Source organism: Silene latifolia, chromosome Y (genome assembly GCF_048544455.1).
Source record: "Silene latifolia isolate original U9 population chromosome Y, ASM4854445v1, whole genome shotgun sequence".
Lineage (NCBI taxonomy): Eukaryota > Viridiplantae > Streptophyta > Magnoliopsida > Caryophyllales > Caryophyllaceae > Silene > Silene latifolia.
This window is the reverse complement of record NC_133538.1, coordinates 181,614,007-181,640,215: the sequence shown is the minus strand read 5'-3', so window position 1 is coordinate 181,640,215 and position 26,209 is coordinate 181,614,007. Positions and strand designations below refer to the sequence as shown.

General features: G+C 38.7%; 1 protein-coding gene across 1 annotated transcript; it reads left to right on the top strand.

Moving 5' to 3' along the window:
* Positions 1–361: 361 nt before the first annotated feature.
* Positions 362–24,596, top strand: LOC141629554 (uncharacterized). Its single transcript, XM_074442534.1, has 4 exons — positions 362–581; positions 21,474–21,978; positions 22,186–23,151; positions 24,434–24,596. Exons 1-4 carry the CDS (start codon positions 362–364, stop codon positions 24,594–24,596), a joined length of 1,854 nt encoding a protein of 617 aa, XP_074298635.1.
* The last annotated feature ends 1,613 nt before the right edge of the window (positions 24,597–26,209 follow it).

The window sequence follows — 26,209 nt, the reverse complement described above, 5'->3', positions numbered from 1 at the left end:
TGTGAAAGCCGGGGAGGAAATGCCGAGTTTAGACTTCCCCGAACCACTGTTCAACTCAAAGGCCAACAAGCTGGTCCCCGGAATCGAAGTATTCCGTGATTGTTTCTATATTCGCGAAGACATTATGGCAGTAGCTACAATAAAGAAGGAGTCTGTTCCGATCGAAGATGGGAAAGCTATGGGTCTCCTCTTTGGAGAGGAAAAGAAGCCGGAAATACCAAACGAAGTCTTGGTAAACATGATCGTAAGGAGTGATCGTTTCGATCCATCTACCCTCACATCGATGTAGATCCTCGAGAGGAATACATCTGGATGGCGGAAAACCATAAAATGGACCGACAACAAGGGTTCGCTTTTCAAGATGACCATTGGAGAAGGGCAAATGTTCAAACCTGATGACGATTCTGAGTCTGAGTCTGAGTCCGAGTCTGAGTCTGACATAAGTCCTAAGGCTAAGTCTAGGGTTTTAGGTGTCGAAGATACCCCTTCCCCAGTCTTTCCTTTTCCTGTACCTCCCCCTAGTGCTTTGGTATTCCGGGCTGTCCCGAACATCGCTCCTATCTCGCCACCGACCTCGACCGGTTGGCCCAAAATGTAACGCAATTTGCGCAGTTTCAAATCAATAATAAGATGAATCAGTTTGCTTACGACTTGTCTCATTTATATTGCGATTCAATTGATTGTTTTAATAACGTTGAGAATGAGGTCGAGGATAGACAGGTGGAAGAAGAAGTGTGACTGTAATACTCCGTATTTATAAGTCTTGGGGTACTCTATCGAGTAGGCCTTACTCTGTCGAGTAAGGGTAAGTTGCGTTTTAGAAAAGTTTCGACCAGAGGGGTACTCTATCAAGTAGCCTTAGGTACTCGATAGAGTAAGGGGGTACTCTATCAAGTAGCCTTAGGTACTCGATAGAGTAAGGGGGTACTCTATCAAGTAGCCTTAGGCACTCGATCGAGTAAGGGGGTACTCGATCGAGTACCTTGGGTACTCGATCGAGTGTCCGGTTTTACGGGGAGTTTTTCTCGGGTTTTGTTAATTACGCGATTAAGGTATTTAAACATATTCGTCATTGTTTTAAATCACTTTTGCAAAACCTAAAACCCTGTTTAAGAGAGAAAGTCGATTCATCTTCCTAATCGCATTCTTGACAATTCCGGAGTTGGGACGGTCGATTCGTATCGTAGTTCGTGTCGTTGGATTCCTTGCGTCGAGGGTAAGCTTTTAATATAATTTCTATAATGTTTCGTTAAGATTGGTTAAACCCTAATTTAGGAATTGGGGGTTTTGGTGTGTAGTTTATGATGTGTAGTCTTTATGTGCTGTATGATAGGAGGAGAATTCGTAGAGGAGCCGTTTTGATACAGCTGTAGATACCGTCTGCGTGTTGTGCTTTCCAGGTAGGATTTCCTACTCAGTATTAGTCCCATAATGGGATATTGATGATGTGCTGTAGTTAGTTGTTGATATGATGATTGTGATTGTGATTGTGATTGTGATTGGTTTCTATGGCTCTCGAGATGCGTTCTCGGCTGAGTGGGGTCACTTGCGGGAGTGACTTCACGCCCTAGTTTCGCCCTTCGTGGAACCCGCCACGAAAGGGGATGTGCACATTAATGGGACAGGGTTATCGCTCGTATGATGAGCGGGGCTTAGGTGGGAACGGCTGCGGTCCCCCCATTGGGTGGGTCCGGTGGACAATCGATCGGTATTGAGATGATGGGGATTGGTTGGTGGTGTGCGTGTGTGTGTGTGATTCGGTCAAATTGCCTGCTGTTTGTCTTATTATTGATATATATATATAAGTTGTGTGATTAATCTTGACCCCGTTTAAATGTTTTAAAATCGTGGTGATCCATTCGGGGGTGGTGAGCGATTTTAGCGGTATATCTTGGATACGCGTGGGATCTAGCTGGGGATGGAGTCATCACATATCAGAGTCTTTAGTCTTCCGCTGTGTTTATTAGAACAGTTCCTTTCAGTTGGTTTATAGTTTGAGGACAGTTGTACTTTGCTTACAGTTGGTTTTGTAATGTAATCACTTAAACTTATTTAATAAAGTATGTTTCTTCATTGTCTTATGATTATCATGCCTCGGGTAACCGAGATGGTGACATCCTCATACCTGAGTGGTCCTGGTAAGGCACTTGGAGTATGGGGGTGTTACAAATGGTATCAGAGCGACGATCCTGAAACCTGTAACCAATGAATCTAATGAATCTAGGGAGTCAATTAAAATGAACCCGGGGTAAAGGTTGTAGGAGCTAATGCAAAGACTTGGGAGACGTCCTAAAGTCGCGAACTCGCCCTAAAATTTTGAACCGGTCACCATGGGATATGTGTCGGGATCGTTATGTGCTTATTGTGTGCTGTGTGTATTTATGTAGTAGTATGTTGTATGAATTGATGGATGAAAGATGATAATGACGTGAATTGTATGTTGGTTGATTGTAAAGCATGAAAGTATAATTATTGATACATGTAATTTGACATGTTATAATTACGCAAGGAAAAGTGTTTTGTCTATATATATATATATATATATATATAAAGCGATGTGTAAGTATACATGTTGTTGTTGTCGTGTTGAGTAAAAGTACAGAAGGTTAGGAGTATGAATTGAACATGTGCTGGGTGAATATGTTGAACGTATATGGTGGATAAATATGTGGTATGATGGATGAATTAGTGGAAAAGATGAATCATCGTGGTAGTAACATTTGAATAGGGGACTTGATCTCATGTATTTGTGATTTTGTTTACGAAAAGTGATAGAATAAAAACATGTGGGAAGTCATAATTGGCAAGTTAGATAAGCTAAGTGCATGATGAATGTTGTTGTTTGGCTTTTGAAAATAGTAACAGATGATTATGAATACTGGTTTTATGAGGTTTGGGTTGTTTTCGTTTAACTTGGTTGTTGTTTAAGTTGTTTGGAAGTAAAAATCAAATAATTATGTCGTCTGATTACAGCAAAGTTGTCCTTAAACTGTTATAACTTGAGATGCGTAAATGATTTTATTGTGATTCAAATTGGAGGTGATAGCTTGTTCTTTTACGATTCTAACGATAGGTCACACGTCCAAAACGACCAAGAAATGAGTGAGTTATGACTGTTTTCTAAAAACTGGACAGTCTTGAGAATTGGGGTACTCGATCGAGTATCCTTGGTACTCGATCGAGTAAGGGGGCACTCGATCGAGTACCTTAGCTACTCGATCGAGTAGCCCTGGTAATTTGTTTTACGTGCTTCTGATCTTCACCTACTCGATCGAGTAAGTCCCTTACTCGATCGAGTGGCTATATTCGATCTAGTGACCCCTATTTTGGGTCATATGTTTATCTTTTGACTTCGTTGCATATTATGTTAAATTCAAAGGCGTTATTTTGCTTCTTTATGCATTGTTTTACATGTATGTTGGTCTTGACGCGTAAGTTACCCAATTTTGTGGTGTAAAGAGTGGCACCTATGATGAGTATGAGTTCGGTGGGGAGGACATGATTTATATGTGTTGGGATTAGTAAGACTTAATTGAGGCATAGAGCATGTTGTGTGAGACGAGATGAGTGACATGATTGTATGTTGAGTAATGAAAATGTAAGTGAATGTGGGCAAGGCATGATGTAAGTTTAAGGAACGTGAGAATGAAAAGATTGAAAGAAAGGATGTGGATAGTAGCAACCTGAGATGTATAATAAATTATGGAGGGAGATGGCTAGAAATAGTGTTGAGTAAGAACATATTTAATGAAAGGTCGTTTGGAAATAGTGGAATATAGCGAACTTAATGGGACATGTCGCGACGTGGATTTGCAGATAGTGACTGAGTTTGGAAATTTGTGTTATCGAGAGACGAAACTCTTTGTGTGATTTCCTTGGGTAATTAACGGTATTAAATGAATTATGATTTCTAGAGATGTAAAAAGGGGAGATGCAATTGTTTGAACATTAAACGTTGATTCTATGGATAGATTAGTGGCAAGTGTGAGTGATAGCATAATAAGAGAAGATCCATGGTAAGAAAGAGTGGGATGATGTCGGTAGAAAATAATGGAATTTGAGTTTTGGAGCAACGAAAGGGTAAATGGATTTCTAAAGAGTTAGCTAGAAGGAATAAGGAGTTGAACTATTAATTGGTATTATTGAGTGTAAAGAGAAAAGAAGGATAAAAGTAAGTTGAGGAAAATATTCACATAGGAGTTATGTGATATAAAGGTAAGGAATCATCGAAATGTGTGATATTATCATGAGGATGTTAGTTAATGGTTATATGGGAGCTTCAGGACAACATGTTTAATAATGAGTTTCGAGAAATTAAGGAAAGTAAGAAGTTAGTAGAATATCTGCATGATATGAGATTTTGGTGGAAAAATGGATGATGATTCAATTAAGGAAAATATTGGGAAGAATGTTGAGGTAATTTTGTTCATGGATTCGATGTTTGTTGTTTGGGATGTTAACCAAAGATAGAAAAGAAATCATGATGTTTAGAGATGAGTGAAGAGGTTTGATGTCCAGACAGTGGTAGTGTTATGGTCTTTGACTAGTGGTTAAGGTTAAGGGTATATTAGAAAAGTGGCAATTCTAAAGAGGTGATTTTGTAAAAGACCGAATTGATAAAAGTATGGTTGTCGGGAAGTATAAGACATAGTCTTAGGAGGTGGTTTCTCATAATGAGTGTTAGCTGTATGGTTATGTATGGCGGAAGGTCTTTGGTGATGCGAATGGAAGAATGTGATGAGGGGCATGCGAGTTAAGCTCGGACAACAGGTAACCTTTGTTGAGTGGTAACTTACGTGGTCAGGATTGACTAGTTGGTTGTGATTACGGGTCTATGATATGTGTAAATGTTTGTGTGAGGTTCTGACCTCACAAGAAGTGGTATGGTGTGATAATTATAAAGCTGTTTTATGAATGTTCTGTAATATATATGTTGGACACGGTAGTTTAATTGAATGATATCCAAAAAGGTAATAATTTGATTAATTTGACATGGCTAGTTATAATTTTATGTGTATTAATAACACATGTGTATTCCGTGAAATGGTAGAGATGATGTTCATGAGATGCTTATCTGTTTAATTCATATAATATATTGCGTTGTGATTGAGTAAAGTGGATTTGAGTAAGTTTTTTTGTCCGGAAGGTTATTTCCGAGTCAGTATTTATGGAATTGTATGTAGCTGTGATGTCTATCGATGTGGTTGTGGTGCCTCCGGTGGTGATCCGGGCACGGTATTTAGTATTGTGATGCGGGTATTTTCGCATTGTGGTGTGGCTGTTGGTGGCGGTGTTGTGATGCCGTCACCGGTTGTGGTGGAGTAGGCGGGATGATTATGATACGAGTTTTCGAAAGTGCATACCAGTTATACATAGATCGTTGTTTTGTTTGCTGTTGTTCTTTGTGAGTTTTGGTTGAACATGTAGACAGTTGTCTTGCTTATTGATGTTTTCTTTACCAAGTTAAGTTAAGAATGAGGTAGAGTATGATATGAAATAGAGTTGAATATGTTTTCGTTGTTGTCATGGTATAGTGATGTTCTATTGATGGGACACGGTTGTGGGAGGTTGTTATAGTAATTTTGATCTTGTTCTAGATAGGGCTTTAGTAGACATGGTAATGGAAAATGATTCGTGGAACATGTGTTGTAATGATCTGAAAGCGGCAGGTAGTTCATAATCTTTTGTTGGGACAGTGAGTGTAGGGTATTGGGGGAATTAGTGTCATATTAAGTTATGTATGAGTTTTGCGGTAATGAAGGAAAGAACTTGAGGATCTAGTGTGAGTATAAGTAACGAGTGTGGATCGGGAGTTATGCTACGGAAGATAAGTGCTTTACATAGCGAGGTATGTTGGTTTGCAGTGATAATGAAGAGTTAGTATGGTGATTTTGCTACGAGCCTTATGGTATAGGTTAGGAGTGTGCAGATTGATTTGAAGTATGAGAACTGTTGAAGTAAGAGAGCCTTGAGAAATAGGAGTGATTATGGAAATGAGGTTATAGGCAGTTATCTTTGACATATGGTGGTGATGAGGATAATGAGATAATATAGCTAAGGGTTTAGTATTAGTGAGTTACGAGGACGTAACATTTGTCTTAAGAGGAGTAGGATGCAATAAAAGAGAGTTTCATGGTGGTGCATGCGGTAATATAATTGGAAGTAGAGTGTTAGCGTAGCGTAAAGGAGGGATTTGTTTTGTGGACAATACTTATAAAAGGCCATGGCCGTGCTTGTAGTAGTGTGATGCTTAAGAGTGTGGGAATATTTTATATAGTGTTGTGAGTTGAAGGATGATGTTATGAGTCGAGTAAACTTCGAGGACGAAGTTCCTTTTAAGGGTGGTAGAATGTAACATTCCGTTTGATGTCTAGGAGTGTCTTGATTTTGGATTTGATAGTGGATGATATTATGGAGCTAGCTGTGTTAGTGGATGGTGGTTGGTTATGTATGAAGTTGGTGTCGTGAGAGAGATATATATGTGGTGGATACGATATCGTGAGTCATGTTAAGGAAGTAAACATAGTTGGTGGAGTGGGTGTTAAGAGTTCATGTTTTATGTTTGGTCGAGTTGTTGAGTTCTTAGTTATGTTGTTGTGTCTGGGTCGAGTTAGTATGGTTGCTTTTAGAGTATGGGTTGAACTTCGGGGACGAAGTTCTTTTTAAGGAGGGAAGACTGTAATACTCCGTATTTATAAGTCTTGGGGTACTCTATCGAGTAGGCCTTACTCTGTCGAGTAAGGGTAAGTTGCGTTTTAGAAAAGTTTCGACAGAAGGGGTACTCTATCAAGTAGCCTTAGGTACTCGATAGAGTAAGGGGTACTCTATCAAGTAGCCTTAGGTACTCGATAGAGTAAGGGGGTACTCTATCAAGTAGCCTTAGGCACTCGATCGAGTAAGGGGGTACTCGATCGAGTACCTTGGGTACTCGATCGAGTGTCCGGTTTTACGGGGAGTTTTTCTCGGGTTTTGTTAATTACGCGATTAAGGTATTTAAACATATTCGTCATTGTTTTAAATCACTTTTGCAAAACCTAAAACCCTGTTTAAGAGAGAAAGCAGTCAGTTCATCTTCCTAATCGCATTCTTGACAATTCCGGAGGTTCAGACGGTCAGTTCGTATCGTAGTTCGTGTCGTTGGATTCCTTGCGTCGAGGGTAAGCTTTTAATATAATTTCTATAATGTTTCGTTAAGATTGGTTAAACCCTAATTTAGGAATTGGGGGTTTTGGTGTGTAGTTTATGATGTGTAGTCTTTATGTGCTGTATGATAGGAGGAGAATTCGTAGAGGAGCCGTTTTGATACAGCTGTAGATACCGTCTGCGTGTTGTGCTTTCCAGGTAGGATTCCCTACTCAGTATTAGTCCCATAATGGGATATTGATGATGTGCTGTAGTTAGTTGTTGATATGATGATTGTGATTGTGATTGTGATTGTGATTGGTTTCTATGGCTCTCGAGATGCGTTCTCGGCTGAGTGGGGTCACTTGCGGGAGTGACTTCACGCCCTAGTTTCGCCCTTCGTGGAACCCGCCACGAAAGGGGATGTGCACATTAATGGGACAGGGTTATCGCTCGTATGATGAGCGGGGCTTAGGTGGGAACGGCTGCGGTCCCCCACTGGCAGGGCTGGTCCAGTGGACAGTCAGTATTGAGATGATGGGGATTGGTTGGTGGTGTGCGTGTGTGTGTGACAGTTCAGCTGTCTGTTTGTCTTATTATTGATATATATATAAGTTGTGTGATTATCTTGACCCGTTTAAATGTTTTAAAAACTCGGTGATCCATTCGGGGTGGTGAGCGATTTTAGCGGTATATCTTGGATACGCGTGGGATCTAGGTGGGGATGGAGTCATCACATATCAGAGTCTTTAGTCTTCCGCTGTGTTTATTAGAACTGTTCCTTTCAGTTGGTTTATAGTTTGAGGACAGTTGTACTTTGCTTACAGTTGGTTTTGTAATGTAATCACTTAAACTTATTTAATAAAGTATGTTTCTTCATTGTCTTATGATTATCATGCCTCGGGTAACCGAGATGGTGACATCCTCATACCTGAGTGGTCCTGGTAAGGCACTTGGAGTATGGGGGTGTTACAGTGACACCCTCATTTATCGCGGAAAAATAAACACGTAATTCTAGAATAAAACAGCATGGATATGTTTGTAATAGGTTCATTTGGGTAAAAACCTGTAATTTTTAAAAACCTGAACCTGTTATAAAGATATCTAAATTGGAAGGTGTCAAAACATACAAGGTCTAAATAGATGTTTCGCAACAAACCATCGCTAAAGTCGCGAATAGCAAATTATACAACCAAATGTAAAGAGGGAGACATGTGTCCCTAAAATGTATGTGACATAAAAAGTGTTTAAGGGTCACAATAAAATAAAGCCAATCTAGGTTCCAAGGTTACTTTGCTCGCTAGCTCGTCCATGTACCCCATATATGCATCACCTACCTGTCATTCGCATTTTATACAAATACGAAAGCCACAGTCAGTGGGGAGTAACTCCGAGTTCTCCCAGCCACGAAATGTCATAATTAATATAACATGTAAACATAAGAATATGAATATGAATCACACAATGCCTTAGCATATAGATGCTAGACAATCGTGCTTATCATGTGAACAACAATATAACACCACATAGTCCTAGCATGTGAATACTAGACCGACTCATACTACACTATCATGTGAATCACATAACATCCAGGAATCCAAACTCTATCAACCATAGCCGGCTTGCATCTCACCTTCTATGATTCATAGAATCATCAAACAAGAAAGGGCAATATATCAAAGACAGGCATAAGTTCTTAGCACCGTCAATAGTCACTCTGTAACTCGAGTCTATACCACGAGGTAGGGAAGGTAATCGAACCGGTATCTTGGCTCAGAGGTTCTATCAAAACATGGCCAAGACACAACACAACCCTAGTACTAAATCTGCGCAGACCTAGACATGCGGATACACACCACCGCACCCAAGACCCACAATTTTATAAAACCATGTGAGTACCCTAAGGAGTCCACCAAAGGGTTGGCTAGTACTTAAGCTGACCACTTACTCTCAAAATAAGTAACGAGGTCATGCCCCAACTTGGATATAAACCCACCAAGTCAGGAACACAAAGGCTATTAAGCAGTGAACATACACTCGTCAAAGACTATAATGACCTATCTATGATGAAGGCCGAAATACTCACCTAGGACCTAGTCCCAGCTAGTCCCAGCTTGAATACTTTAGCCCACACCACACAAGACAAGTAGGATACCCAATTAACCATAAGAGGGGCAAAGAGTCCAACTTACCAACATAAATGCTAACATTCTATCATGTGAAAGGCTATATAAATGTCTATTCAGCAGACAATCCAACCATATCCTCAATGTCATCAATAACCAAATTATAGCTAACCATCAATATCATAGTCCATGAGAATAAACTACAATGGCTAAAGGCAAACAAGACTCAAGCATAAGGCATCCAAAGCATCCAACAACCAACATGTGAAATGATAATTACAAATATCAAGGCATAACATAAAACCTCCAATAACAACCAATCTTACCTCAAAGACAAACCCTCGACCCGAGTCCTGCGACGGGTCATCGGTCAAATCGAGGCTGACCGGTTTAAACCTAGTTTGACCAAACTCGTTCGGTCAATCTGGCCCAGCTCAGAGTCTTTGCCTACTTTGGCCCAAATCATAAAATTTATCACAATATAATTCTCATGCTATTTCTAATTTCTATCATGTGAAAAACGAAAGTAACACATTATCAATCACCTAAACACTTAACAAACAACAGGCACAACATTAACTACTAATGTGACATTAATTCGTCGAGTAACTCGGAATAGTTACCTTACGCTAGCAAAGAGACAAGTAATAACTTGAGAAAGCTTCTAAAACCCAAAATTACTCTTCATCTTCAACCACATATGAGCCACCTAAAATAATTATGTGAAAGGACGATATTAACGAATTATCTTTATATAAAATATGAGACGGAAAATAATTTAATTATATTTTAAATAAACCTAACTAGCGTCAAAACAATTTATAGACACGGCTCAAAAGTTATTATGACAACCTCAAACTCGGCCTAACCACCAACTACACATGGCCTCAAACTCGTGACTTAGCTAGGCCCTTTGCCAGGCCACGGCCAGGCCTTGCTAAGCTACGACCAGGCCATGCTGCCAGGCCATCAGACTCGCCTAAAAGCAAGCCACAAAGAGTCCGACACGACCACCACCCGACTACCCATAGCCACCCTTCACCCTACTTCATAACCTGACCCAAAAATCAGTCCAAAACAGAACCCCAAAAGATGCCTAAGTTCGACCCCAACTCCAGTCCTCAAATGCAAAGTGAAAACCCACGATGATAGCTCTCGTCCCTGCCCAAAACAGAGTACCAATCGTCCCCTTAAGACTCCATTCTCGCGCCTAAAAACAGTCCTAGCTGAGCCAACTAAGTCAGCATTTAAAACGGTTTTAGAGCGGAAATCCACAAGTATAAAGCAACTCAAAAACAGTCCCTAAAGACTACAAAAATCTGAAGGAAATGTAGATTCATATACATACTAACATACTCATATATGTCAAATAATTTGTCATAAAATTAAAACAACGGATTTTATGCATGCAAACAATAATATAAAAGAAGAGAAATAATGTCCTTACATTGTTGATTTCGGATTTAAGGGCACAAAAGAGATCACCTTTCTCTTTTGATCTTGAGCTTTCCCTTATGGATGAACAAGATCTAAATATAAGATCTCTCCCCAAGCTTTATACCCAAGGCTTAACACTTAATCTAATTAATATTATAAGTACTAGTATAATATTAATCTTAGTAGAAAATAAACCCAAAAATATTATGTACTCTTAATATTTTCGGTTTTATGGGAGGAAGAAGAAGAGAGGATTTTGTCTCTCTAAAACTCTAAATTTTGGATGAACAAGTGAATGAATATTATACAAAACATTTTGTATATTATTAGGTAAAAATATGAGAAAACCATCATGGTTTCCTCTTCTCAAAAACCGGGTGGTAGGGGGGCTTTTGGGGTGAGCCAATGCATGAAGTTGTTGCTCTAAACAATGTTCATAGGCTTGCATGGCTAGACTAGTAGATAATCATTATGTTTACTTAATAAATTAATCAACACAATGTTAATCTAATACCCCATTATTTCGGTACATATCATAATATGGTGTCCATATTATTTTTGTCAATTTCTCAATATGTCACATGTCACATGTCACATAAATTTGTTATGTATTTTTAACATATTAAAAATCAACGTATTAATAAAAATACGTCACATACAAAAATCGATTTAGTAATTTCATAATTACTTGTGCTGAAATATTTTTACCAATTTATAAATCGCATTTACAAAAATTCATTCAATTCCGATTGTTTCCTTAAACAATAATTTCATCCGAGTAATGAAACAATTCGATTACTCATCAGTATCTCATTTAATCATATTTCAATATGATACGTAAATTTTACTTCCAAAATCGTCCGTCAATTTTCAAGTAATTTAATCAACTCGTAACGTTATACGATTAATTAAATAATCAATTAAGTGTATTGCCCTTTAGGTATGACCTAGGGGGTCAACTGATCACCACCGTCACACGACAAGAATGTCAAACTCTAGTCAACCAATCATTACCGATATATGTTGACCGGTTGTGATAACAAAATTACTTCCCAATTGTATTCTTCAAAATGAGATTTAATAATGATATTTAAATCATGTGATCGCACTATTGTTGAGGACACATTTCCCAACAATCTCCCACTTGTCCTCGACAAGTGTGCGTCACCAATTCTCTTGTCCTATTACTATCTCCCACTCAATGCAAGGTGTCTTTCAGGTCGTACTTGCAAGTGATCATATCGAGAGTGGTTTCCTCGATCTGGAGAATAACTGATTGACCGGACTTATCTATCATAGATACTTTCCGAGCGTGGCCACGCATTTCCAGTTCATTACTCCTCGAGTGGCCCTGAGATATTGTTATAACCCTGACAAGGGGTGGACAATTCCTATCGCACTCATTCCCTTCGACTAGCCACAGCCATCATAACCCAAAATATGCCCATTTGACCCCATTTACGAAGGTCGTAGTAACACAAATCAAAGTTAATCGAAAACTGTGCCATCTTAGGTGAATAGTCTTTAGTCAAAAGAATCGACTCATTCGAATACTATAGTAGCTCTCGCCACGACCAGGCTATATAAATTTGCCAGAACTCTATAAGCGGTCATAAGGCCCGACAAAATGTTCCTAACAGTCTGCCTATGTGATCGACTAGTCATCTCATATGACTCTATGACACTTGAACTTGCCATCAATCGCCTCACACTCTAGTCACTTCGAGACGTCACCTCATACAAGTGACTATGGGCAAATACTATGTTAATCCGTGTTCACTTTAACGGGGTTCAATTGTCTCTACAACCCGTTTGGATTTAACAAAGTATAAATTAAAGATAAAAGACAAATGTGATTATGAACATGAACAAAAACAACACTTTTATTTCATTTCAAAATCTAACAAAAATTTGGTACACGTTTAAGTCCCATGGACGTAACATGTCCATCATGCTTAGCCTGTGATAAAGGCTTGGTGAGCGGATCGGCTATGTTGTCATCCGTCCCAACCTTACAAATCGCAATTTCCTTTCTTTCAATGAAATCTCTTATTACATGATACTTTCTAAGTACATGTCTAGATCTATTACTAGACTTTGGCTCCTTAGCTTGGAAGATCGTCCCACTATTATCACAATAGAGAGTGATGGGATCATCGGCGGTAGGTACTACTTTTAGACCTTCCGTGAATTGCTTGATCCACATAGCTTCCTTGGCGACTTCTCGATCTTTGCTATGTACTCGCCTCCGTTGTCGAATCCATGATTCTGACTTCCTTGAAGCTTCTCCACTACGGCACCACCATTGAGCATGAAAACAAAACCGACTTGTGATTTCATGTCATCTCTATCTGTTTGAAAACTTGAGTCCGTGTATCCTGTAACACGCAACTCAGTGTCTCCTCCAAACACAAGGATAGAGTCCTTAGTTCTTCTCAAGTACTTAAGGATGTTCTTGACAGCAATCCAGTGACTCTCACCTGGATTTCCTTGATATCTACTCGTCATGCTCAAGGCATACGAGACATCGAGACGTGTGCATATCATGGCATACATGATTGATCCAACAGCGGAAGCGTAAGGGATCAACTTCATGCGTTCAACATCATGGGGTTCGGAGGGACATTGAGTCTTGCTCAATATCGTTCCGGTTACCATAGGTACCAAACCCCTTTTGGATTTGTCCATGCTGAATCGTCGAAGAATCTTATCAACATAAGACTCTTGACTTAGTGCCAATATCCTCTTGGATCTATCTCTATAGATCCGGATACCTAATATGCGTTGTGCCTCTCCTAAATCCTTCATTTGGAAGTGGTTACCTAACCACTTCATAACAGAAGACAACATTGGAATATCATTTCCAATGAGTAGTATGTCATCGACATACAAGATTAGGAACACAACATTGCTCCCACTAAATTTCATGTATAAACATGGTTCCTCAACATTTCGAGTGAAACCATTTTTCTTTATCACATCATTGAATCGATGATTCCAACTTCTTGATGCTTGCTTAAGACCATAAATGGATCTCTTAAGTTTGCACACTTTGTTAGGATTTTTAGAATCAACAAAACCTTCGGGTTGTATCATGTACACCTCCTCTTCTAAATGCCCATTTAGAAAAGCGGTTTTGACATCCATTTGCCAAATTTCATAATCATGAAATGCGGCGATCGCTAACAAAATCCGTATGGATCTTAGCATGGCTACGGGGGCGAAGGTCTCATCATAATGGAGACCTTGGACTTGGGTAAATCCTTTTGCCACTAGCCTAGCTTTGTAGACATCGTCATGTCCTTCTATGCCATTCTTGACTTTGAATATCCATTTACATTGAAGAGGTCTTGCCCCTTTAGGCAAATCTACCAAGTCCCAAACTTGGTTTTCAAGCATAGAATCCATTTCGGACTTCATGGCTTCAAGCCATAAGGTGGAATTAGGACTAGAGATTGCGGCCTTGTAGGTGGCGGGCTCGTCACTTTCCATAAGCAACACATCGAGCGTTCCATCTTCTTCGATAAGTCCCACATATCGATCAGGATGGCGAATAACTCGGCCCGTTCTTCTAAGAGGAGTAGGAACGACCGTGTTAGATGACGAAGGAACTTCTTCTTGCGCCTCTATTTTGGTTTGTGGCTCTTGAACTTCATCAAGTTCAAAATTTCTCCCACTCTGTCTCCTAGAAATAAAATCACTTTCTAGGAAGACAGCATCGCGAGACACAAATACTTTGTTCTCTTGAGGCTTATAAAAGTAATAGCCTCGTGAGGCCATGGGATATCCTACAAAAATGCATTTTTCGGATCTTGGGGCAAGCTTGTTGTCGTTCTTAGTTTTAACGTAAGCATCACATCCCCAAATCTTCATGTGGGATAGATTTGGAACCTTTTCTTTCCATATCTCATATGGAGTCTTTTCAGTTGCTTTGGTTGGACTCATGTTCAAAGATTTTATTGCGGTTTGAATTGCAAATCCCCAAAACGAGTTCGGTAACTCGGTTTGACTCATCATGGATCGAACCATATCAAGTAAGGTTCGATTCCTCCTTTCGGCAACACCATTGAGTTGTGGTGTTCCGGGTGGAGTAAGTTGTGATATAATCCCACAACCTTTCAAGTGTGAATCAAATTCAAGGCTAAGGTATTCTCCACCACGATCGGATCGTAGTGCCTTAATCCTTTTGTTCAATTGGTTCTCTACTTCGTTTTGAAATTCCTTGAATTTCTCAAATGCTTCACTCTTATGTTTCATTAAATAGATATACCCATATCTACTTAAGTCATCGGTGAAGGTTATAAAGTAGTCATAATTACCACGAGCGGTGATACTCATTGGTCCACATACATCGGTGTGTATGAGTCCCAATAGTTCACTAGCTCGTGTCCCTTTACCACTAAAAGGATTACGAGTCATCTTGCCAAGTAGGCAATATTCGCATGTACCATATGATTGATAATCAAATGGTGTAATCACATTAGTCGAAATTAATCTTTTGATGCGATTCTCGTTTATGTGACCTAATCGACAATGCCAAATGAACGCTTCACTTGGGTCACTTGTTTTGAGTTTCTTTGATTGTATGTTATAAATATTATTAATTGGATTTGAGGTCTCTAAAATGTAAATGCCATTGATAGAAGTAGCTTGGCCAATAACCAAATCATTCCTAGAAATAGAGCAACGATTGTTCTTAATGACAAAACAAAAACCGTCCACGTCTAGCATGGCGATTGAAATAATGTTTTTAGAGAGTGTAGGTACATAAAAACAATTATGCAAATACAACTCAAATCCGTTCGTCAAAGCTAAAACATAAGTTCCCTTGGATTCGGCCGCTACCCGAGCTCCATTTCCAAGGCGTAGATCCACATCTCCCTTGCTAAGCCTCTCCACATCTCTTAAACCCTGTAAATGATTACAAAGGTGAGAACCACAACCGGTATCTAGTACCCATGTCATAGTGGAAGTATAATTTATATCAATAACATAAATTTCTTTAGGAATTGTACCTTTTGGAGTAATGAGTCCTTCCCTTATATTTCGCAAATACATAGGGCAATTCCTAAGCCAATGTCCCATGCCATAGCAATAATGGCACTCATCATTAACTTGATTGAAGTTTTTGATTTTCTTTCCTTTCTTCTTGAACCTCTTACCCTTTGATGCAAGAACTTGATTGCTAGAGCTCCCACTAGCTTTGGCATCTTTATCTTCCAGAGACAAAGATCCTATAGACCGTATGAGGTAGTCTTCCTGAGACGGACTCACACGAGGTCTAGTAGTAGTGGGTGGTTTAGAAGTGGTGATGAAATTAAGGTTTCCATCCGAACCTATCCCGAAATGAAGTTCTCTAGTTGTATCGAAATTATTGTTGGAGCATACGTCGTCAAGAACATGGTGATATGACTCAATAGTTATTGGTGCGGTAGCATTTGTTGGATTCATTGTAAAAACTACAAATATGGAGGAAAGGAAATATTAACATTTGTCTTTTTAAATCATACTTGCAAATAAACAAGATATGAACATTTATATAGTGACCTCTACCCAACTATAATAAATGATTCCAAGACCCAAATTCATATTAACTTAGGGCACGGTGTGCCGAAATACCCCTTATTAACATAACTCGGTGGATTAACCTTTTAATCGATTCTACTTTTAGAACTCTTGGTCGATGATGTTTACATTAATGTTCATCTCTAGCCCGAAACACATCCGGAAATCGTCGTGAATACTTTCGTTGAGTACAACCCAAATTTCGAATAAATGTGTCCATAATCCAAACCCATATCAATTTAGGGCACGGTGTGCCGAAATACCCTTCATTAACATGAACTTGGTGGATAAACATTCATCACCCACTTCCCCTACGTAACAAGGTTTGTACCCCGGTGTGGCCGAGTGCACTCCCTCGCGAAATAGGTTTTCATGGTTTCTACTATTTGGTAAGGCTATGTCTCAATTGATTGTTTTAGCGAGAGGTCATGTCAATTTATTATCTATCACGTTTTAAGTGAACTAAAGCGGTGAACTACGATAATTATATTTGACACGGTCGATAAACTCGATAAAAAAGGATGCATGTTTTAGTTATGGCGATTTAGCGATGCATGTGACATAAAATAAAATGCAAGCATAAAGATAAATAAATCCTAGTATGGCCTTCCTAAAATAGAAAACTATTTAACTATTACATATTCGGAAACCAACTCCATTGGTCCCTTGAACTTCGGTTGTGGCACGCATCTCGAGGTAACACCGTCTTTATGTATCGCCATTCTTGAAGAAATCCGTCTTTTGGAACTCCGGAATGAATAAAATTACATAATAAATTACATAATTTCCTATTATACATTTGTAACTAAAATAAAATAAATCTATTAAATTACAAAACGGTGATACGAGATCACAATAAAAATTACAACCGAATCGATATTCCCATACATTTCGGGAAATACCAATTAAAATCTAAGGCCATACTAAGTAAAATTACATAATTCAAAATTACATAAATTGAAATTATGACAATCATAAAGAAAATGCAGCATTATAATATGTAAGAACATGCTCAATTTTATGCTAAATCGCCTTTAATTAGCCAATATCGTATATTACTCGATTTTTACGGATTTGCGTGATTTCAACATTTAATAATCACAAAAATACATAAACTCATATTTATGCATAAGTTAATTACCCTAACCTCTTAGGACTCAAAATATAGTCTTCACTAATAATTTGACCATAATTAACTTTCATTTACAAAATTGTTCATAAATGTACCAAAAATTACAAAAATAAGCTATTAGACTTCAAATAAATCCAAAAATTTCAAATAAATTCAAAATTCAAAATTTAAATTCATGAACATTCTGGAAAAATTCCATGACACTCATAATGTTCAAAATCTTAGGTTAAAAATTTCGAAAATTTTCCGGAAAAACAATGTTGCGGTTTATTGATTTTAATAAAATAATCATAAAAACATGGAAAAATTATTTTCATTAAATTTTCAATTTTAGATCTGAAAAATATAACAAAATGCAACATTTGACGTTTTTTCTAAGTCATAGATTATGTTTTTATTAATTTTCACTAATAATGTCACTATTTATGCTATTTTTCTTCAAAAATTCATAAATCATGCAAAAAGACTTCTTTATAGCCAATTATTTTACACACATCTTGTTAAATTGCATGTGACAACATATTAATTTTCTATGACCAGATTCGAAATTTAACTCATATTAACCTATTTTTCACTTAAATCCGAATTTAATAATGAAAAATTCATTTTTCGAGCATAACAAGTCCAAAAATTATGAAAATTTACAGGTTATCTCAAAATAATATATGTGACAACATATCCAAAAACCAAGTGAAAAATCGAAGTATAGCTAATTTTAGACCAAAAATGACATTTTTACTCATAAAATCACATTTAAATGCCATTATTGTAAAATATGAACAATAAAAATCCGAAAAATTAACCAAAATATCCTAAAACATTTTAGGACCAGAAATATTAACATGCATGTAATAATTTCGTGATATATCATAATAACACAAATTTTACAAGTTTTATTTGTTATTCATATAACTCGGAAAAACTTTTAACCAATTTGCATGCAAACAACCGTGGCTCTTGATACCGATTGAAGGAAATGTAGATTCATATACATACTAACATACTCATATATGTCAAATAATTTGTCATAAAATTAAAACAACGGATTTTATGCATGCAAACAATAATATAAAAGAAGAGAAATAATGTCCTTACATTGTTGATTTCGGATTTAAGGGCACAAAAGAGATCACCTTTCTCTTTTGATCTTGAGCTTTCCCTTATGGATGAACAAGATCTAAATATAAGATCTCTCCCCAAGCTTTATACCCAAGGCTTAACACTTAATCTAATTAATATTATAAGTACTAGTATAATATTAATCTTAGTAGAAGAGAGGATTTTGTCTCTCTAAAACTCTAAATTTTGGATGAACAAGTGAATGAATATTATACAAAACATTTTGTATATTATTAGGTAAAAATATGAGAAAACCATCATGGTTTCCTCTTCTCAAAAACCGGGTGGTAGGGGGGCTTTTGGGGTGAGCCAATGCATGAAGTTGTTGCTCTTAACAATGTTCATAGGCTTGCATGGCTAGACTAGTAGATAATCATTATGTTTACTTAATAAATTAATCAACACAATGTTAATCTAATACCCCATTATTTCGGTACATATCATAATATGGTGTCCATATTATTTTTGTCAATTTCTCAATATGTCACATGTCACATGTCACATAAATTTGTTATGTATTTTTAACATATTAAAAATCAACGTATTAATAAAAATACGTCACATACAAAAATCGATTTAGTAATTTCATAATTACTTGTGCCGAAATATTTTTACCAATTTATAAATCGCATTTACAAAAATTCATTCAATTCCGATTGTTTCCTTAAACAATAATTTCATCCGAGTAATGAAACAATTCGATTACTCAGACCGTATCTCATTTAATCATATTTCAATATGATACGTAAATTTTACTTCGAAAATCGTCCGTCAATTTTCAAGTAATTTAATCAACTCGTAACGTTATACGATTAATTAAATAATCAATTAAGTGTATTGCCCTTTAGGTATGACCTAGGGGGTCAACTGATCACCACCGTCACACGACAGTAATGTCAAACTCTAGTCAGCCAATCATTACCGATATATGTTGACCAGTTGACAGTAACAAAATTACTTCCCAATTGTATTCTTCAAAATGAGATTTAATAATGATATTTAAATCATGTGATCGCACTATTGTTGAGGACACATTTCCCAACAAAATCGCCCCAACACAGAGTCCAAATCAGTCCAAAAAAATCCCTACATGTCAGTATACACCGTCTCAACTATAAAACACACCAATTATCACCCAAAACAATCCATACATGTCAGCATACACCGTCTTAAATATACCACTTACTAGCTAGCATCCCAAATGATCCCTAGAGGTCAGTATACACCATCTCAATTATCTCCACATATCAGTATACACCGTCTCAACTATACAACTGACTAATTAACATCCATAAGGATCCCTATATATAATTATACACCGTCTTAATTATAAAACAGACTAACCAGCATTCGAAATAAACATATTTTACAAGTAATATCGAGTAATCCATAATTGTTACCTTTTTCCGATTGAACTAATCATTTATGACTAACAAATCTTCTACAAGACCGTCTATTTTAGTACATACAACCGTCTTATAATAAATAAAGCTGAAAATATAAATGGGTTTGTAAAAATACATGACGAAAATGAATTTTACTTACAACGGATTGACGAGAACGACGAGAGGAGTGCTATGGAACAAAAATAGTTGAAAACGGATGACAAACGGAGCACCAGGACGGATTATAGACAAAAATTGAAGAGGTAACAGACAGAAGGAAAAAGAAGGGCGAAGAAGAGGAAAAGAAGAAAGAGACGTGGGAAATCAAAAATGAGGCAGCAGCCTGCCAGCCTGCTATTTATTATACGTACGTTTCTTCGTCGTTAAGAAACTTCGATAGTTATTAAAACCGTTTCGAGTTAAATTTAACCGATTTAAGAAAGAGTCTCATAAATGAAATGGAATCAATAATAAATAAGTTTAAAGAATGAAAAATAAAATAAACTCAGATAGTTAACGGAAATAATAAGAAATCGGCTTGAAACGGAATTATTAGCGATTTTTACGAAACTAACGGATATTAATAAAAAATTTGCTAATTTAGTGAAATAAGCTCAAAATAGCTAATTGGACGGTTTTGTTCCCAAAATCCATCTCGGGTTCACTTAAAACAACTTTCATAAGGACTCGTAAAGAAACGGAAATTATTAAATAAATAAACTCGAACTAACTTCAATAAACTCGAACTAACTTTAAATAAACTTATTAATGATTATTAAAATTAACGTATCGAATTATGATGAAATTAATTAATTATCTAAGCATATATATATAAATCGTTAAATGATGTAATTAAATTCAAAATAGCAATTAAAAGAATTTTATCCAACTTAATAAAATACGGGGTGTTACAAGAAGAGGAGGAGGTGGAACCGCCTCCCCAGTTAGTAAAAGGGTTGGAAGAATACGACCAAAGAAGCTCGGTAATCGAAGATACCGAAGTTTTTAATGTGGGGACTACCTTAGAGCCTCAGGAGCTTAAGAAAGGAACAACCTTAGATCCCGCAAAAAAGAAAGGGTTTGTTGAATTGTTGAATAAATTCAAAGATGTATTTGCTTGGTCCTACAAAGATTTGCCGGGTATTGATAGGGAGATTGCAGAGGACAAGATTCCGATCAAGCCGGGGTTCAAACGAGTAAAGCAGAAGCCACGTAGAATGCGTACCGAGTGGTCTTTGAAAGTCAAAGAAGAGATTGATAAACAGTTCAAGGCCGGGTTCATCAAAGTATCGGAATACTCAGATTGGAAAGCTAATGTGGTGTCGGTCCCAAAGAAAGACGGAAAGGTTCGGGTCTGTGTTGATTTTCGTGATCTAAATAAGGCTAGTCCAAAGGACGACTTTCCGTTACCTCACATTGACATCTTGGTTGACAATACCGCTAACCATGCATTATTATCCTTTATGGATGGGTACGCCGGTTACAACCAGATAAAAATGGCCGAGGAAGATATGCACAAGACTGCTTTCACAACACCATGTGGCACTTATTGCTACACAGTGATGCCGTTTGGATTAATAAATGCAGGTGCGACTTACCAGAGAACATCAACGACGTTGTTGCATGACATGATTCATAAGGAAGTAGAGGTCTACGTCGATGACATGATCGTAAAATCGAAGGAACGTAATAACCATTTGATGGCATTACGAAAATTCTTCGAGAGGTTGAGAAAGTATAATATGAGATTAAACCCACAGAAGTGCGCGTTCGGGGTCACCTCTGGCAAGCTTTTGGGTCATATCGTTAGCCACCGTGTCATCGAAATCGACCCATCAAAGATTAAAGCCATTATGGAAATGCCCCATCCTAAAACCGAGAAAGAAATTCGAGGTTTCTTAAGCCGAGTGCAATACATAAGCCGTTTCGTCTCAAAATTAACTATGATTTGCGAACCAATTTTTAACAAATTGAAAGTTGGGGAGCATATTATGTGGGATGACCAATGCCAAGCCGCGTTTGATAAGATAAAGGAAGTGTTATCTTCTTCGCCAGTTCTCAGTCCGCCTGTAGCCGGTTTGCCTCTATCACTGTATTTAACAATTACAGATACCGCGATGGGAGCAATGCTGGCACAAACCGTTGACAAAGAAGAAAGAGCAATTTACTACCTTAGTAAAAAGTTCTTGGAGTATGAATCAAAGTATACAGCATTAGAAAAGACATGCCTAGCTTTAGTCTGGGCAACGAAGAAGCTACGTCACTATATGCTCAGCTACAGTGTGAGTATATATTCCAGAATGGACCCCATCAAGTACTTTTTGGAAAAGCCGGTGCTAAACGGCAGAATGTCAAGATGGACCCTCATGCTGTCGGAATTCGATCTCAAATATGTGCTGCTGAAAGCGATAAAAGGAAAGGTCATTGCCGATTTCCTGGCCGATAATCCAGTCGAAGAAACTGACATTGTTGACACTTGGTCGTTCCCAGATGAGGATATTGTCCATGTCGCAGATGATGCATGGGATCTACATTTCGATGGGGCATCGAATAACATGGGATGCGGAATAGGTGTCCTTATAATTTCACCGAGAGGAAAGCACGTACCAGTTTCGATCAAATTGGACTTCGCCGTCACAAATAACGCCGCGGAATACGAAGCATGCCTACTTGGTTTGCAGAGCGCTAACAAGTTAGGAGTCATGAAGTTGACAGTACACGGGGATTCCTCCTTGGTCATTAATCAAGTGACGGGGTCATGGAAGATCAAAAGTAGCAGCCTGGCACCCTACCAGGCTAAGATAGAAGAGCTAGAAAAACTCTTCGAAGAGGTGCGATACGTGTACCTCCCAAGGGAGGAAAATCAGTTCGCTGACGCACTGTCAAAACTGGCAGCATTGATAAACATCCCTGATCATATGGACAGCATGCCATTGTGTGTCGAACGAAGGTCTTCACCAGCTTATATAAACGCTGTCGATGATGCCGGGGAAAGCGAAGCCGAACCTTGGTATGCATCCATTGTGAGATTCAAAGAAGCAGGAGAATACCCTGCAGACCTCGATACACGTGGAAAGCGTGCATTGCGAATGTTATCCGCCCAATTCGTTAAAACTAACGATGGACAATTATATAAGAAGACAAAGACATGGTGTCTGTTGCGATGCGTCGACAAGACAACGTCAGAAAAGGTCATGGAAGAAGTCCACGACGGGGAATGTGGGCCGCATATGAACTCCCACATGCTAGTTCGGAAGATCATGAGGTTAGGATACTATTGGACAACGATGGAAACAGATTGTCGCAGATATGTCCGGCATTGTCACAATTGCCAAATATTTGTGAATATTCAACATGTACCACCTTCTATACTATACACCATGACGTCACCTTGGCCTTTCTCAACCTGGGGAATCGACATCATCGGAAAAGTAAACCCTTCTGGAACAGGAGGGCATTGTTATATCCTAGTCGCTATTGATTACTTTACCAAGTGGGTAGAGGCCAAGTCTTACAAAGTGCTAAATGCGAAGCAAGTAGCCAAGTTTATTCAGAATCACATCATCGTCGCCGATGCGGAGTGCCGCACGAGTTCATCAGCGATCATGGAACTCACTTTCAAGCTGAGACAGCCGTTATACTTGAAAAGTATAGAATCAAGCATCATAAGTCATCTCCATATCGACCTTAGACAAATGGAGCAGTGGAGGCCGCTAACAAAATGGTGGCTACTATATTGAGAAAGATGTCTGACAATTACAAGGAGTGGCCGAAGAAAGAGCAATTTACTACCTTAGTAAAAAGTTCTTGGAGTATGAATCAAAGTATACAGCATTAGAAAAGACATGCCTAGCTTTAGTCTGGGCAACGAAGAAGCTACGTCACTATATGCTGAGCTACAGTGTGAGTATATATTCCAGAATGGACCCTATCAAGTACTTGTTTGAAAAGCCGGTGCTAAACGGCAGAATGTCAAGATGGACCCTCATGCTATCGTAATTTGATCTCAAATATGTGCCGCTGAAAGCGATAAAAGGAAAGGTCGTTGCCGATTTCCTGGCCGATAATCCAGTCGAAGAAACTGACATTGTTGACACCTGGTCGTTCCCAGATGAGGATATTGTCCATGTCGAAGATGATGCATGGGATCTACATTTCGATGGGGCTTCGAATAACATGGGATGCGGAATAGGTGTCCTTATCATTTCACCGAGAGGAGAGCACGTACCAGTTTCGATCAAATTGGACTTCGCCGTCACAAATAACGTCGCGGAATACGAAGCATGCCTACTTGGTTTGCAGAGCGCTAACAAGTTAGGAGTCATGAAGTTGACAGTACACGGGGATTCCTCCTTGGTCATTAATCAAGTGACGGGGTCATGGAAGATCAAAAGTAGCAGCCTGGCACCCTACCAGGCTAAGATAGAAGAGCTAGAAAAACTCTTCGAAGAGGTGCGATACGTGTACCTCCCAAGGGAGGAAAATTAGTTCGCTGACGCACTGTCAAAACTGGCAGCATTGATAAACATCCCTGATCATATGGACAGCATGCCATTGTGTGTCGAACGAAGGTCTTCACCAGCTTATATAAATGTTGTCGATGATGCCGGGGAAAGCGAAGCCGAACCTTGGTATGCATCCATTGTGAGATTCAAAGAAGCAGGAGAAAACCCTGCAGACCTCGATACACGTGGAAAGCGTGCATTATGAATGTTATCCGCCCAATTCGTTAAAACTAACGATGGACAATTGTATAAGAAGACAACACAGGGTGTCCTGTTGCGATGCGTCGACTAGACAACGTCAGAAAAGGTCATGGAAGAAGTCCACGACGGGGAATGTGGGCCGCATATGAACTCCCACATGCTAGTTCGGAAGATCATGAGGTTAGGATACTATTGGACAACGATGGAAACAGATTGTCGAAGATATGTCCGGCATTGTCACAATTGCCAAATATTTGCGAATATTCAACATGTACCACCTTCTATTCTATAAACCATGACGTCACCTTGGCCTTTCTCAACCTGGGGAATCGACATCATCGGAAAAGTAAACCCTTCTGGAACATGAGGGCATTGTTATATCCTAGTCGCTATTGATTACTTTACCAAGTGGGTAGAGGCCAAGTCTTACAAAGTGCTAAATGCGAAGCAAGTAGCCAAGTTTATTCAGAATGACATCATCCGCCGATGCACGGAGTGCCGCACGAGTTCATCAGTGATCATGGAACTCACTTTCAAGCTGAGACAGCCGTTATACTTGAAAAGTATAGAATCAAGCATCATAAGTCATATCCATATCGACCTCAGACAAATGGAGCAGTGGAGGCCGTTAACAAAACGGTGGCTACTATATTGAGAAAGATGTCTGACAATTACAAGGAGTGGCCGGAGAAGATACCCTTCGCGTTGTGGGGATATAGAACATCCATCAGAACAGCCACAGGGGCAACCCCGTATTATCTAGTTTACGGGATGGAAGCAAGTACAACCGATCGAATCGAAGTACCCTCCCTGCGCATCTTGCTCGAAAGCCAGGTCCCGGAAGCGGATTGGGTCCAAGCCAGATATGATTTGTTGGTGTTACTTGATGAGCGTCGTTTGAATGTGTTGTATCATGTTCAGCTCTATCAGAAAAGGATAGAGCGGGCTTTTAACAAGAAGGTGAAGCCCAGGGGAATTAAAGAAGGCAATTTAGTTCTCAAATCAGTAAGGGCTCTATTACCAGTCGATCCAAGAGGGAAGTTTAAGCCTAATTGGGCCGGGCCTTATCTCGTGAAGAAGATACTCACAGGAGGCGCGGTACGTTTGACAGATTTGGATGGAAATGATTTCTCGAATCCAACGAATCTGGATCAGTTGAAGAAGTACTATCCTTAAGACCTCACTCTCAAAGTTATGAAATAACACTTGAATTGTGATGTATTTGAATAAGTTTTAAGTTTGGCATTTGTTGCCTTTGCTCGAAATGTTTTATGAGAGAACTACGACCTCGGTTTGATTCTCGTTGAAAAGCGGATACGTAGGTAACCCTTGAAAAGGGTACAACCACAATAAAAATGAAATATTCAATGCAGAAACTGAGGATTTCTAATAAATAATACGTGTCTTTTATTTTGATAAACCCGGGCGACGCCCATTACAAATCAAACTAACAGGAAAGCAAATAAAAGCATAATAGTAATACTAAATAATAGAGCCGTAACTACCGCCTATCTTTAGTTGGGTCGCGTGTCCCGTCACTACGAGACGATGTCTCACCCATCATCATTCTTGCCCGTTTCTTCGGGGGGACCACGCTGTCTTCTCGCGGGCCCAATC

Excerpts from the sequence above, each read along its gene's own strand:
- LOC141629554 (XM_074442534.1), top strand. The coding sequence starts at position 362 with ATGACCATTGGAGAAGGGCAAATGTTCAAACCTGATGACGATTCTGAG. Across the intron at positions 582-21,473 it reads CTCGCCACCGACCTCGACCG|GTGCGACTTACCAGAGAACA; the intron begins GTTGGCCCAAAA and ends TAATAAATGCAG. Across the intron at positions 23,152-24,433 it reads CTAGTTCGGAAGATCATGAG|CATGCCATTGTGTGTCGAAC; the intron begins GTTAGGATACTA and ends TCATATGGACAG.